General features: G+C 47.7%; 1 protein-coding gene across 1 annotated transcript; it reads right to left on the bottom strand.

Moving 5' to 3' along the window:
* Nucleotides 1-10: 10 nt before the first annotated feature.
* Nucleotides 11-12,809, bottom strand: LETMD1 (LETM1 domain containing 1). Its single transcript, XM_038379240.2, is given in 10 exon segments — nt 11-1,457; nt 3,603-3,699; nt 5,003-5,155; nt 5,589-5,690; nt 6,614-6,800; nt 8,214-8,296; nt 8,774-8,889; nt 10,898-11,008; nt 11,011-11,048; nt 12,632-12,809. Coding segments are annotated over 10 exon segments (1,098 nt in total). The 5' UTR covers nt 12,772-12,809; the 3' UTR covers nt 11-1,386.
* Between the last annotated feature and the right edge of the window lie 17 nt (nt 12,810-12,826).

Raw genomic sequence — 12,826 nt, 5'->3', positions numbered from 1 at the left:
CACCAGAGACTTTTCCTTAGCTGTTGTCTTTAATGGAATATTTATGTAAGGATACCACAGATTTAAGACAGACATTTCTGCATTTTTACTGCCATAAATAACTTAAGACACTAGTTATAAGTAACTTTTTTTTTTTAAAAATCCCTTAAACTCAACTTGCAGCCTCTGCCACGAGACATTCAGGTGCACAGGGATGTAGTTCCTGTTGACCAAACTTCTGGCTCCCAAATCCTCACCTGAGCAGAAAGTTCAGGTCTAAAAACTGATTAGGCAGAACTTAAATCGCTTCATTGACAAAATGAAGCTGAGACTTTGTCCTTAACAGGTAAGTGCTGTTTAGCATTTATTTCTATGGCAATAGGCTCTAGACCAGCATTTTCAGATTGGGGTACCCATACAAAGTGACCTGAACTCAGCTCCTACTGATTTCAGGGGAAACTGCAGATGCTCGGAAACTGAAAATCAAGCTAACTTACAGCGGAGCCAAGTTTGAAAGTGGGAACTGTTCCCATCTGGCCTGTATCTTTTTCCGGTTCCGGCAGTCAGCTAGGGCAGAGAGGAACAGCCACAGTTCAAGCATTAACAGGGTGCTGCTATGAACTAAAAAGACAACAAATACATGGAACCTCAACATTAAGGCATATCACTGGCGGAAGGGGCAAGGTCACTTACTAAGCCCCAGGCAACTAGGGTGCTCCCTCACAACCCCTCCTAGTAAAATTCACCTTATTCCTAAAACAACATAGTAAATAAAGCTTAACAAATTAACAGGAAAAACAACACAGAGCACTGCTCCAGACAGGTGTCTCTTCACAGGTCCTGGAGAACAAGGAACCTAGCTGGCTAATGCCCACTGCTGAAAGTTACCAGTGGGAGCCTCCCAGGGGAAGCTTACAAATCCAGGGGAGACTAGCTTTCTCCACTGGACAGGATTACATTTAAAGTGCCACAGTTTGATGCTATAATAGCCAGGAGCCCTGGCTTTGCTATGTGCCAACATGGTCTCTTGGAAAATGACAGGGAAGAGCATGGACATCTGCATGGCTCAGAATTGCAGAATCACTCCCAACCCCAGCAAGGGCCAGTCTTACACATTCAAAAACCATGGAATCTACCACCTAGCGTCTGGGAGCCCCAGCAGGTTCTTGCTCTCAGGGACATGACGATGTGTCTAAGGTAAATAAGCTTGCAACTCATCTCTGGTAGGGCTGGGGAAGGGTTTTACTCTTTGATGCTGTATTGTTTAGAGGTGGATCGGCAGGCAAAAAGCAAGGTGTTTCTCGCTAAAGTCCAGCCCCTCTCCTGCAATGCAAGCAAAAAAACTCTACCCTGCTGCAACCACCAGCACTAGAAATAGGTCGACAGTTGAAGTCGGTGCCAGTGCCATCACTCCTTGGCCCCGAGGTAGTTGGTGGACATTAAGACCATGCTGTGTGCCAAGAGCGAGACCTCCGAATCTGAAAACACAAAGTCATGTTTATTTGACACCTCCGGAGCCAGCTCTCGGGAGGCCCCAGCTTGAGCATGCTACTGTTGGCAGGTACCCCCTGGGCCTAGCAGAAGGCATTTCCAGAGGTGAGAGGAAACAGTAGCAGGTGCCAGCTAAAGTACCCAGCCCTTTTATCTTTCATTTACCGCAAAGGCTCACTGGATGGCTGACAGACTGGGACACAGCAGCAGCAGCAAGCAGTGTAGGCTCACATTTCACCCAGGCCACTGTGCCAGCTGCTCTGTCCCTCTCTAGCCATAGCACCATCAAGAAGGTCTGAATACAAGTTCTCCTGACATCCGGCTCTGGGCTGTACACCTGTTGTGTAATGAACCCTACTACACCTATGAACAATGCAGGGGCTGGAAGGTCAGCCTCCTGTTCCACCAGCACTGTCTGGGCAGAGACAAATCCCTAGTTGGTTCGTGCATCAAATCCTCTAAAGAGGGAGGAGTAACACCTACACAGTGCCAGTGATCACAAACCTACAGCCAGGACAATCCCCCTCCCCACCCACCCACAAGAAATAGTGTGCCCCCCTACACCACCTATTTAGAACAGTGCTGGGGACTAGCTGGGAGGAAGAAGCAGCATGTTTGACAAAAGCAAGAGTTGCCTACACCTGCACTATCCCAAGGAGAGAACTGCAACCTCCACCACGGCATCTGGGCCACAGATTTATGCCAGGGACTCCACAGGTTTGCCCTGTAAATCTGCAGCAGGACCAGCTGACAGCACTCATGTTAAGCTTTTCTGTGCCATTCTCTGAGTGACAATCTTTGGCCAAGATTGTCTGACATCTGGCAGCCCCTTTGGAAACGGTAGCTCGATTTCTCCCTGAAGAGAAGCTCAGTGTCACCATGATACAAAGTCCTAAACGCTTTGCCTCGTTCCTCGAGGTTTTATAATTCCTGCTCTGCTCCCCAGAGACCTGACAGGTTGTGAGGGAGGAGCTGGCAGCAGGTAACTGGGATTGGCAAACTCCAGCTGCCAGGATGCTGATCAGGGGCCAGCAAGAATCAAAATGATTCCAGAAGAAAAGCTGTTCATTTGTTCGCACAGATTTCATGGGTTGAGATACTCTCTAGCCAGCAGTCGTGTCAGAATTTAGTATTTTAACTAAAGCCACCAATGACACTTAGGACAGGCACGGGGGAGGGGAAATGTCAATCTTGTTCTTGGAAGCCAGGGCGGAGGCCAGCTCCTCTCCAGCTAGTTATGAGAAGAGAAAGTGAGAGGTTAGAAGCTCCACTGAATGGGCTGATTCTAACCCATTAACTGGGGGATGCGGTTCCCCCAGGGAGACAGCCTGGGAACATACTCCATTTAAACTGCTGTTTTTTAGGTTAGAGACTGCAGTGCTTTTGGCCATGTGCTCCATTGCCGCTCGGCCTCCCTAGCATGCATCACGGCCAAATAACCGCAGAAGCTGCAGCTAATGCACTGGCCTGGCCCAGTTGGAGCTGTTTGAATGTTTGTCTCTTCATATACTGAGAAACTCTTCTTTGGATATCTGTTCCTCTTTCCCCATGTACCTGCTCTCAATCAACGGTGCCAAGAGGACCCAAGATGGCAATACTATGGTCTGCCTCTGAGGGTCCTGCAGCATGAACTCTCTCTTCTCTGTTAAAACACACGCATAACCTGGGCTCTCCCACGTCCAGGGATTTCAGTGGGGTCCCACTTCCAGGACACCAGAGCAAGACCATAACCTTACGGAAGGACCCTGTGCTCAAGGTTCAAACAGACCAGCCAGAACTCGGTTCAAGGTCTCACCTAAAAGTAAATGGCTCAGAAATCAGCTTATTCACCTCCAAACGCAGAAGGGCCGGAATGTGAACCTGTGGCTGCAGGGAACCTAGGCATTTCAGACCTGAGGTTTGGACCATTATGCCCACCCCTCCCTATTGTGGGCATCTGTAGGGCTGCCATTCAGAAAGCCCTGAAGCTCCATTTGTTTTGAAATGTATAACCCTGTGTGACACGTAACTACAGCTTTGATGTTCACAACCTCCGGTGCATTGCCTGAGGTCAGCCCTACGGGATCTGCACTGCACACAAGAGGAAGAAGCAGCCAAGAGGTGGCCAGCTGGCTGAGCTCTGCCAGTCTTACCTTTCAGTTCACAGGAGAGCTGCACCCACTGCTTCAGCCATTTTTGGCATTCCAATAGGCTGAGGTGGGTGGAGTTCAGGCCCCGGACGTAACAAGCCTAACGACCACAGGAGAAAAAAGCAAGTGTCAGGGCAGGCGCGTGCAGACTGATGAGCTTTCATTTCAGTGGGGATCACTGAATACAAGGAGCGGGAATCTGGACTGAGACTCCCACGAAGTGCAGCCCAGGAAAGAGGGGACAAAAGTGGCTTTAAACCATGGGCTGCCCTGGTCCCCTGTGTAAGTTAGAGCAGCCCCATTGCTTCTCCACAGCCTAGAATTGCCAGAGTACTCCATCTGCTTCCCTTTTACCCCCAGCATGCCCCTACACTGAAGAGTGAGGGGCAGGAATAGCACAGGGCCATGTAATCCAGCCCTGCTCTGGACCTTCACTAGAAGGATTCCCCCAGTGGCTGCTTTATACTCCCTCTATTCTGCTGGAAGTGAAGCTCAAACATTCACACTAAGGCAATCTCTTGTGCTGGAAGGACTGCAATTCTAGACTCCTTTAAAGTGTATTCAAAGCACTAGTCAATTTCAGAGGCAATACACAGGTGTTACTCCTATGTCCCCTGTACACTAAATCTCTTTTGAATCCTGACTCCCTGCTGGTAGGTGTATTCACAAGGCAGCTCGTTTATTTCTGATGGGAAGAAATAGGCTTAATTCTCTGGCTCAGTTACTTTTTGGGGACATTTGGATAAATACAGCTTTAAATGGACCAAACACCATGTAGTTTCTCTAGTGCAATTGCTTCACACATGAGATGGCAGGGGAGAAGCTTCCCCCTCCCCCCAGGAAACATGTATAACCCTGCCTCTCACCTCAAATCCCTGCCCACTCCCTCTGCTGAGGAAGGCTTATTTGTGTGGCCCAGGCATGGCATAGCTATCCTCCCCCATACATACACTTCAAGCAGGGAAACTCACAGATTCATGCATTTCTTCTTGGCTCATTGTGCATCTCTGGAGCTGAGCGATTTAAACTCAGTGACCCACTTTCCTCTTTTCCCCAGCACTAGCTAAGCAGCAGAACAAACAACAGGGCCTAAGCCTGCAATCCTCCCTTGACTTCAATGGGCATTTTGTCTGAGTCAGGAGTGCAGGATCAAGCCCCAAGTTATCGGCCGGGATCTGAGCCTGAATAGTATTTCTTTGAAGTAGACAGAACAGGAGAAACAGTGACCAGTTCATAACACAGCAAATCATATTCCACCACAGAGACGCTGTCACACAAGGCTTTTTGCTCACAAGCGAGAGAGAAAACCACCTGTGTATCTAGTTCTCCCCAACAGGATTCTGGGAGACTTGTATTTTTCTAAGCTAGCCGGCACAACATGAAAGGGGTGGACTCAGTCTTACCATTTTCACTTCCTCTTCAGTTAGTTCGCTCACTCCCAGCTTCAGCATGGCTCGGTCCAGATGCTGTAGCTCCAACATATGGCTCCGCAGCCGGTATCTCAGGAAGAAGATGGGCAAGTGAGGAGTCAGGAACAGGATACGGCTCAAGGCTTTCTGTGGCAGGGAGTGAAAAGCAGGGCAAGGAAAATCTGTGAAGTCTCAAGGAAACCTGCTAAGATTCAAGGAGGGTGGAACAGCCTTCTGTTCACCGAGGAGGCTACATGGGATAGTGGGCAGAGCCCAGAGAACCCTGGGATCTAATCCAGGCTAAGCTATTGGCGATGATCATCCCTGATGGGTTCAGACTTGGAGGTGAGGTTAGCCTTGGCTAAGAGCATCTCCCTTGACCAAGCCTTTCAGCCTCACAGCAGTGCTGAGAAGGCCTTCAGCGAGCAGTGGGCAGAGGGCGTTGTGAAACAGCAGCCAGCTGCTTCGTGACCATTCAGAGTTCAACGAACTGCCTGTCTTCAGCACTCAGCTGTACATACAATCCCGGCTATCTCCTTAATCACTAGCACAGGCAGCCTCTGTGGGGAGAGGCACTTACCACTTGCCAAACGCGCAGCCTTTGCAGGCCCAGGGGATGTCCCGTAAACAAGCTTCTCACGGCCACAAGTTTCGCAAGCTCTGGATGGGAACCGCTCTGCACCTTGGAGAGCCAAAGATTTTTTTTGCTCATGATACTTCCCACAGACAGATGACTCATCTGACCCCAGCTATTGAGGACTCAGCAGGACCCCTGGAAATCCATCTGTGCCCAAAAGGTAAGTCGCTGACCTTGTTCCCTCAGCATTTCTAAGTGCCAGGTGTTGTGGCATTAGCATGCTGTGTGGTGCCATATTACTCTCAGCCTACAGCAAAGCAGAAATGTCTCTCTGCTTGGACGGTCTCCATTGAATTGCTTTGGACCAGCAACTCCGGGTGACCACACCCCCTCTCCCATCACCGGGGGTTTTCTCACTAAGCCAATGCGACCTGGGCACTTTTTTGCTTGTCATAAGAGGGTTTTACTTCTTCCACCTCCCAAACTGGGTTCCTACCTACCTATTAGCACAAGGGCAGCCTTTCTGTCTCTTAAGGACTTTTGGATTCATCTCTGTAACTGCCTCGGTTGGAACAGATCTAGACTGTTTCCTTTTTGTGGGGTTAGAACAATGAAAATTCAGGGGGATTTGTCTGCCCATGGACAGCAAATGAAGCTGAGGAAGCTTGGAGGGCAAGAAATGAGGGATCAGCCCTTCTTGAAAAGGATTTGAGACTTAGGATGACCCACAAGCATAGGCTCAATCCCCGTCAGAGACAGAATCCTAGACCCACTGGAAGGGACTCCTATTCTAGCAGACAAACTCAACATTTCAGATGTAAACAATCCCTCCAAAACTACAGGCCAAATCCTCCACTGACCCCAGTGGGGTTACACAGAGTGCAGTTCAGCAAACAATTTGATCCCATGTGCCAACCAGGTTAACTCAGCAGCCAGTAAGGCTATAACCAAATGATGAGACGCTGCTGACCCTACGGTATCCCAGAGGAGCCGTCCCTATGGGGGCAAGGAAGCCCTGTGTTCCTTACCTGGGTGCAGAGCTCTTGCATCTGACTTCGGAGCTGCTGATCTGCTACAAAACGAGTCACCTGCTCTAAGCCATCAATGAGTTCTGGATACACCTCTCTTCGCATACCATGATAAATGTTCAGAAACTCAAACTGCTGCTTTGGGGTCCAGAAGTGGCGTATCAACAGTTGCCTTGGGAACAAGTACCTTGGAAAGAAAAGGTCATCCAGAGTTAACACACTGAGCTTCACAAGCAGGAACACTGCAGCTACACAAAATTCAACACTCCGCAGTCACAGGCCAGGCTCATGGCCTAGCATAGTGCCTTGCCCTGTCAAACTGGAGACACGCTGTGAATGTTCTGGGACCTAGCCCCATGGTTACTGCTCTGTTTGCCACTGTGATGTGGCAAACCAGGGCTTGATTCCCAGTTCCTTCTGTCCAGGAAGTGGGACGCTCAGACCCTTGCACGGGGAAGAACCTCCCATTCTGGCCAGTTAAGGGGCAGCATCGATGAGCAACTAGTCCCATCTAGCCCTCGGCTGTGACCCAGGACCACCGGTATGCAGGTATAAAGATCTCCAGAGTGCCGATGATGCAGAAACCTCACGGATAATAAGTCCTTAGTTTCCATTAAGATACTAGATAAATAATCTGTCAGTCATTTGGCTGTATCAATTAACCCACAGAGCACAACATAGTCTAGTCAGGGCTGTGCAAGGAGCTTGGAGGGGCATTCCAGGTGCTTGGGGGTGGAGGGTAGCATCCGGGAAGGGAACTGGATCACTTATCTGAGTGGGATAGCTGGGAAAGAAGTATGGACACATGTGAGGAGGCCACTTTTACAGTCAAGTGTCCACCGGACTGTTTACTGAAGACTTACTCAGATGCTACAGTGATAAGCACCATATAAATGCCAATAAATATAAAGTTTGCACTGTTCTTAGGGTTAGAAAGAAGGAACTAATGGCATGGGGAGGTACCTAGAATGCAGAAGAAATCTCCTCAGACAAAATCAATGCTGTCTGGTTTGTTCATCTGGATTTCTTTTTTGCTACAAGGGGGCCCAGAACACACACTAATATAGTGAGAGCAAAATGTCCCAAGAGATCCAAGGCACTGGATTTTTACAGAGGTTAGTACAGAAATGGGAACTTTAATCTGTACAGAAGGGAGAAATCAGTTCGGATAGAAAACATTCAGATTCCATCTAGTTCATGATGTCTAGGTGATGAGTTGTCTGCAGACGAACAAGAAGTTAATGATTCTTCCCTCTTGCGCTTACTCAATTTAGACAACTGAAAAACTACAACGGAAAAAAAATCAGGCTCAAAAACATCATTTTCCATGAATATGAGTGTAGCTTTAACTGCTGCAAAAAATAGTCTCCAGAGGAACAAAGACAGCTGTTCTGTAGCAAACCCTCTCATCAGAGAGCCAGGAATAGTACAAGTGTCAGCTGAGAGACAAGAGAAGAAAGGAGCCCAAAGAGAAAGATCAGTTCCACTGACTAATCGCTTCAGTTACCATCTGAGCCTCTGCATGGTGACTATTCAGGGCAAGGACTTGGCAACAGGATGTTCAACAATGTTTTAAAGGCTCGGTAAAGGACATACTTACATCAGCAAAAAGACGAAGTAGTTGGCAAAAGGTGGAAGGGAGAGAAGCCCAATAGGAATGGCCTTGATCAGGTCCCTGCGAAACTGACCAAAAATTAAAACAACACAGTTATGACTTGATAGCAAGTTACAGCAATGCAACTGAAAACTGATTGACAGACTGTCTCAGATCGGCCAGCAGCATTCTAACCCCTGCTCTCAATAAGAAGTGCTCTGTAAGTGCCAGGAACGTTATAGGGCAGAGCAAACTGCCAGGCTGCCTTGGGTGTTAAATACCCAACTTCGTAAAGCCACCATGCTATGGGGCGGGATCTTGTTTAAAGTGTGTATCTTGACCCTCCCTTCACAGAAAGGATAGAGAGTCTACCTAGTGACAACAGCAGATCCACCCTCTAAAAGCAGGGCACTCTCTCTCAGTCATGGAATCACAAGAGATGTAAGTCACTAAACAAGGTTGCCAGTTGCATGGGACAGTGTAGTAAAATGCTTGATCGTTTGAGAAATTCAGCGTAACTTACAGATACCAGAGTAAGAAACCGGAACCTGAAAGGTGGCCCCCACCTGTCTTAATCTTTCCATCTCCCTGTATGGAAGCTGACGAAAATCGATCTTTTGAAGGGACATGTTTAACTTTATTCTTCTTATTTCTTTTGCTTCCGAAAACAATGTCCGAAATCCTGTACAGAATACAGATGTTACCTTCAGGCCTGGAGCTGTGCTCTGCCCCAGAGATCCCTAGACAATGTCCTTCACAATGCCTTACATCCTTATTTAGTTTGGCTACTGAGCAGCAGAGTGCAATACAACACAACTTGATGCATTGTATGTTGTCTCATATAGGCTGTTCTCCACACAGAGTTATTCAGAGAACAGAAGAGGCTGAGAGTGAAACAAGAACAGAGGCTGGAAAATGCAGAATCTAACTCAAGCCATCAAAATTTCAACAGCTCTTCCAACTGTTGCAGCCATCTGCAGAATGCGAGAGCAGTTTATCTGACTGATCCAAAACCCTTAGTAGCATAGGCTGCAGACTGGAGTAGCCCATCAAGCTGTATTACAGGATTTTTGGAGGGATGTGTGTGAGGAGAGAGGGCAGTTAGACACAATTACCTGCTTCCTCGGTACATACACAATTCTGACTTCAAATCAAAACAGGAAGTGCCAGAGTAGATCAAACCAGCGGTCTATCCAATCTGGTCTCCTGTTGCTGAGTCAGCTGGGGACAGATGTTTCAGAGGAAGGTACAAAACCGACAGAATGGACACTTCTGCATTAAGGATTCATGCATCCGAGAAGTTTCTTCCTCTGCTCTAAAACATGAGGGCTAATATCCCTTACGGGCAAGGTTTTTCAAAAGTGCCTAAGAATCTATGTCCCTTCAGCCCTTTGGAAAAGCCCAGCCTGTACACTCATTCTAGAACAGTAGGCATTCATTATCCATATAAATGTTGAATTCTTTTTTAGGAATCCTACTAAGCTCTTGGCCTTAGTCTATTATGGCAATGACTTACATGAGTGAATTATGCATTTTGTGAAGGCCATTAAAAGTATTAATTTTAAATCCGTTGCTTTTCAGGTAAAGAGGCTGACCCCTTGGTCTTGTATGGAGAATAAATAAACCTACAAAACTTATCTAATATCTGTCTATTAGGTCAGCTTTTTTCTGTCTGCTCTCTAAGTAGTCTGAACCTTGTTATTCTTCCCCATATGGAATTGTCACTTTTGTTACCCATCACTGAACCTTTCTATTTCTGCTTTATCCTTTTAGTGATAGGGTGACTAAAACTGGATCTTTTTTCAAGAGGAGGGTGCCTCCTTATCACCTCTGACTTGGATATACAAGAGGTCTTTAAATCTCACAGTTAACATCTAGTCCCAGTACACTGGTCCAGCCTTTATAAACAACATATCATAGATAAGCTCAGAAGGTGACTATTGTGATCATCTTGTATAACACAAGCCATAGAAGTTCCTTGAATTAACTCCTGTTTAAATTAGAGCACATCTTTCAGAAAAATATCCAATCTTGATTTAAAAATTGCCCATGCTGGTGTATCCACTGCAACCCTCTGTAAATTGTTCAAATGGTTAATTACCCTCACTGTTAAAAAGTGTGCCTAATTACTTGTCTGAATTTGTCTAGCTTCAACTTCCAGTCACTGGCTCTACATTGGATATTATTGGATATAGAGCAGTTTTCAAAGCAACGTTGTCTGGCAGTTCAGATTTAGATTTTGTGAGAAAAGAATTTACAGAGCTTAATAGAAAAGTTTTCATGGTTTTAAGAAGTTTTTTGGTTTTTTTTTTTTTAAACATTTGTCTGGGAAGTGTTAATTACCCAAACAGCCTGAACCAGAGTGAAACTAGCTAGTCTATTTTCATTGTCCAAGCTGAATAAAATGAAATGCAAAAAAAGCCAACACTCATCATAAGTGATAAGTTAATGCTATGTTAAGGCTGAGACTTTCAGTCCATTGCTTAAGGGACTTGAAAAATTGGCTTTGAAAATCCCACCCTAAAAATTCTTTCATGTGCAAAGTTCTGAGGACTATTCATAAAACACAGAAAAAATAAAGATTTTTAGTCTTATAGTGTCCCTTTAGCTAACAAAAAATAGGCTACAATTATTGAGCCTGCCTTTTCTATAATCAGTCAAAGAAACCAGTTCTCCCACTCAAAACCTACCTTTCAGAAAAGTTGAATATAATGAATAGAAGCGGGGGAATGTCCTTTCCAAAAAGCTCTCATATTTCCCATTGGCATATTTGAATTGTGATATGACAGCAGCAAGGAGGGCTTTGGGTTTGTCTTTGTAGAGAGGCAGCATGCTGGGTGCCTGCAACAAAAAGTAGCTCACAGAAAAATCTTATAGGAACCAGGTGATCTTTCCATACCCTGCACAGTGAGGCTGTAAAAAGGAAAGTACATGTACTCCAACCAACCAGCAAAGCCTTGTGGGGAGGTAGGGCTTGAGCTGAAGTGATTTGATTTGATGCAAAGCCTGAATAGCTGTGAGGAGAGTGGGGGTGCAAAAAACCACCACTCACAATGAGGAAGATGGGACAAAACTCTACAGGGATTTCATTTTTGAAGTGTTCTGATAATAAAGATTCTGCAGGCCAAATTCCATTCTCAGATGAACCTGTGTACCACCACTGCCTTCAGATTCTGTCTTGTTAAATTTGTGCAGCTGAGGGCAGAATTTAGCCCAATAATCACACCTTAGTTAACAATTCTGTTACTGATGCCAGAGCCAGAAGGGAGTCCAACTCTTTTTTATAGCGGTCTTGGCTGCTGCAGGGCCAACAGAAATAATCAGATCCTTCTTTCAGAGTAGCAGCCGTGTTAGTCTGTATTTGCAAAAAGAAAAGGAGTACTTGTGGCACCTTAGAGACTAACAAATTTATTTGAGCATAAGCTTTCGTGAGCTACAGCTCACTTCATCGGATGCATTTATGTAAAGCTTATGCTCAAATAAATTTGTTAGTCTCTAAGGCGCCACAAATACTCCTTTTCTTTTTTCAGATACTTCTGATTTACACTAATGTGAGTGAGAAAAGAGTCGGATCCATTGTGTCTGAGACGGAAACCAAATAGTCTCCTAAGGAGATTGTGTTACAAAAGAGTCTCAGGAAGCTTCAGTACTTCCTAAATGTGTTGGCTGAGGTGCCCATCTCCACAAAGATGCTAATGAGCATCCAGTAGCGGCCAAGCAAGAGGCAAAGTCACCTCCAGAACCACCTGGAAAAAACCTGACATCCAAAGATTCAGACAATATCAGCAGCCAAACCCTCCCCTACCACCACAACCCAACCCCAGGGGGTACGGGCACAGCTGGTGTGAAAAGGCAGGAGCACAGCTGAGCTGGCAACAAGGATCCTCTACAACAGGTCTAGCTGAGCTGACAACGGGGGGGCTGTCCGCACAGAGGAGGAAGGAGTCAGTGGGCGCAGCTGGCATGGGGGGGGCTGGGCAACAGAGCAGGACTGGTCAATAGGCGCAGGTGGCACTAGGAGGCATGCAGGGGGCACAGAGGGGGAAGGTCCCAATGGGCCCGGCTGGCAGGGGACAGAGGGGGAAGGGCCCATGGGCATGGTTGGCACCAGGACGCATGGGGGGGGGGGGACGGCTGAGCTGTCACCATGGCGACCAGCAGGAGGCGGGGAAAGGCCAACGGATGCGGCTAGCACCCGCGGGGGGAGGGGGCAACGGCCACTGCGGGTACCGGGGGGAGGGGCCAACGGACACATCTTCTGTCGGCAGGGGGAGGGGCCAACGGCCACGGCTGGCACCGGGGGGGGGGAGGGGCGAATGGCCACGGCTCCTGTCACTGAAGGGGGGGCCGCGGGAGGAGGGACCAACGGCCTCGGGGGGTTGCGGCCCCCGCGCCTCCCCCTGACACCCGGTAGCCGCACGCACCTCAGCGCCCTCCAGGCGGGGGCCGGCTCGGGAGCGCGCAGAACCCGGCGCAGGCAGTTGGCGGAGACGGTTACGGGCCCTAAGCCCAGGAGCCCGCCGTGCAAATCTCCCCGGCAACAGCCCAGCCTGGACAGCGCCATCTTGGCAACGGCGCTAAGGTCATCACTAAGGGACAAAGGGCAAAGGTTATCGCGC

Source organism: Dermochelys coriacea, chromosome 20 (assembly GCF_009764565.3).
Source record: "Dermochelys coriacea isolate rDerCor1 chromosome 20, rDerCor1.pri.v4, whole genome shotgun sequence".
Taxonomy (NCBI): Eukaryota; Metazoa; Chordata; order Testudines; family Dermochelyidae; genus Dermochelys; species Dermochelys coriacea.
Note: the sequence above shows the minus strand (reverse complement) of the source record. Positions and strands in the feature narration are given on the sequence as shown.